The 2390-nt window shown below is 35.6% G+C and overlaps 1 protein-coding gene across 1 annotated transcript; it reads left to right on the forward strand.

The window, feature by feature from the left end:
• The first annotated feature begins 715 nt into the window (after nucleotides 1-715).
• Nucleotides 716-1596, forward strand: LOC118056607 (ethylene-responsive transcription factor ERF022). The gene has a single exon (XM_035068851.2). It carries the CDS (start codon nucleotides 1012-1014, stop codon nucleotides 1573-1575), a length of 564 nt encoding a protein of 187 aa, XP_034924742.1. The 5' UTR covers nucleotides 716-1011; the 3' UTR covers nucleotides 1576-1596.
• Nucleotides 1597-2390: the final 794 nt, after the last annotated feature.

Below are 2390 nucleotides of genomic sequence, written 5' to 3' on the forward strand. Positions count from 1 at the left end.
TTATCCATATTTAAGAAAACAAAATATCAATACCTAGATAATAGGAGGTCCACGTACTCAACATTGAACAAATAATCACAGTATTCAATAAATATTAATCTATTTATTTTTTTAAATTCTCATATTATTTTAAGAGTTTAAATTTGGAGTTTTTAATTTTATTTAAAAATTTCCCAATAATTAAAAACATTAGTAAAATAGAATAGTAAAACAAATTACTTTCAAAAATAGCATGATTCGTAAGGGCACGTGTTGCATACACACAACCATTGACTTTGTGAGCATGTACTAGGTTGTAACTTTTTAGATTTAAAAGGGTGTGCGTGTCAAGCTCTCTGGATATGGATATGCCACGTGAGCGTGTACTGTGTCGTTTTTAAAAATAAATTCATATGTTGTCATTTTTTTTCCATGGTACTATTTGTTTTATATATATATATATAAAACTCTTTAAATTTGTCTCCCTTCTTCTTAGATACTTTCCTTCTATATTTTATAAAATTTTATATTTTGTGATTTTAGTAATTTCTTAACTAATAATTTCGTTTAATACAAAAACTCACATGATATTATTTCCCGTAGTAGAATTTAATGATTTTCTCATCTGCCTCCTACTCCATCGATCCTTGATACCAAAAACCAGTCTTATTACAGATCATATATTTAAGAATGTTGTCGTTGTATTAATTTTATGAATATGCAGAGAGTTGTTTTAGGCTGACCATGACAATATATTAACACGTGTCATTCATTAAAACCCAAGAAAAATGAGCACATGCAACTCATTGCCAGCATCTCCCGCACTTAAATGTAGCTACGAGGAAGCTCCCTTCTGCTGCCATGGCAAACACTCCCATGATATGTCACGTCTATTTATAGATTAGCGCCCACTAGCTCTCTCAGTTGCCAAAGCCATCAATTCTACAATCATCGCTACTCCACCAGTACAGTACTGCCATAATACCATTCATCAGTAGACACAGCCTTAATTTCTTCTGTTTAATTGCTACAATGGAAGGAAGAATCAGGGACGGCCATCTTGGGATTAGTCCGCCGCGATATAGAGGTGTACGACAGCGGAAATGGGGGAAATGGGTGTCCGAAATCCGGGAGCCAGGGAAGAAGACAAGAATTTGGCTCGGGAGTTATGAGATGCCTGAAATGGCAGCGGCCGCATACGACGTTGCAGCATTGCACCTGAGAGGACGTGGGGCGCAACTAAATTTTCCTGAGATGGTGGATATTTTGCCCCAGCCAGCGAGCTCTACCGCAGAGGATGTGCAAATGGCGGCACAAGAGGCGGCTTTGCTGTTTCGGAGACCAATGAAATGCTCGGAGGCTGTAAGCGGCGATTCCAGTACTGGTGGTGGTGGTGGTTTAGGTCCTGTTAGGGTTGGGTTGTCACCAAGCCAAATTCAAGCTATAAACGAGGCACCATTGGACTCACCAAAAATGTGGATGGAGCTAGCTGGGGCTCTTCTGCTGGAAGAACCTATGATCATGAGTGATGATATTGATGTTGAGATTAGAGATGAGTGGGGAGAAATGCAGCATGATTCCATTTGGGATTATTAATTAATCATATACAATTATTTATTTCGTGTTATCTGCTGCTACTATTATTATTATATTATTATTTATGATAATTTGACTATACTAATGTAATGATGGGATTGATCAATTTAAAAACTAGCTAATTTCTCCGATATTACATTAGAGTCAACAATATTTAATTAAGCTTTCTCCATCCATCGATCCTTTTCTTTTCTTTTTTCGGGAGAGAGAGTTAATTTGCTCACTTGGAGAAGTGGAGGGTTGGCTCTTTTGACAACTTCGGGCTCTATAAATGATGCATTGAAAGGCATAAATTTAATTTTCAAGACGTCGTTTAGCGTGTAAAACACTTGAAGAGAGCCTGAAAAGTGTATTATTTCCTTTTAATTTGCACAAATTACCTTCTTGTTTCGATGCCAAGGACAAGACTTCTGCCTTCAATGAATCCAGCTTCTTTCGTTCATGCTCCATGATATCCAATCGTCATCTTCTCTTAATTATTTTTAACCATTAATTAAATGCAACAACTGAAAAAAGATATATAAGAAGAAGAAGAAGAAAAGGAAGGGACAGAACTTGGCCGGATTCCATCGGGCCATAACATCGACCAGAATAATAACTCGCTGAAACATTTCATCTCAATAAATCGGTGAACAGATTATCCGAATGGAGATAAAAATAGAATTGAAATTTTAGATTTTTAAATTGTACCCTTTTTCTTTTGTGTTGATTGTCTTATTAAAAATAACTTTTGAAGTTATTTATTGTAATTAAAAGGTTGAGAAGAGTATTTGGTTGTGTTTTTTTTATGAAAAAAATTGCATTTTAGATGACAA

The sequence above is a fragment of the Populus alba genome, chromosome 19, assembly GCF_005239225.2.
Source record: "Populus alba chromosome 19, ASM523922v2, whole genome shotgun sequence".
NCBI classification, from domain to species: Eukaryota; Viridiplantae; Streptophyta; class Magnoliopsida; order Malpighiales; family Salicaceae; genus Populus; species Populus alba.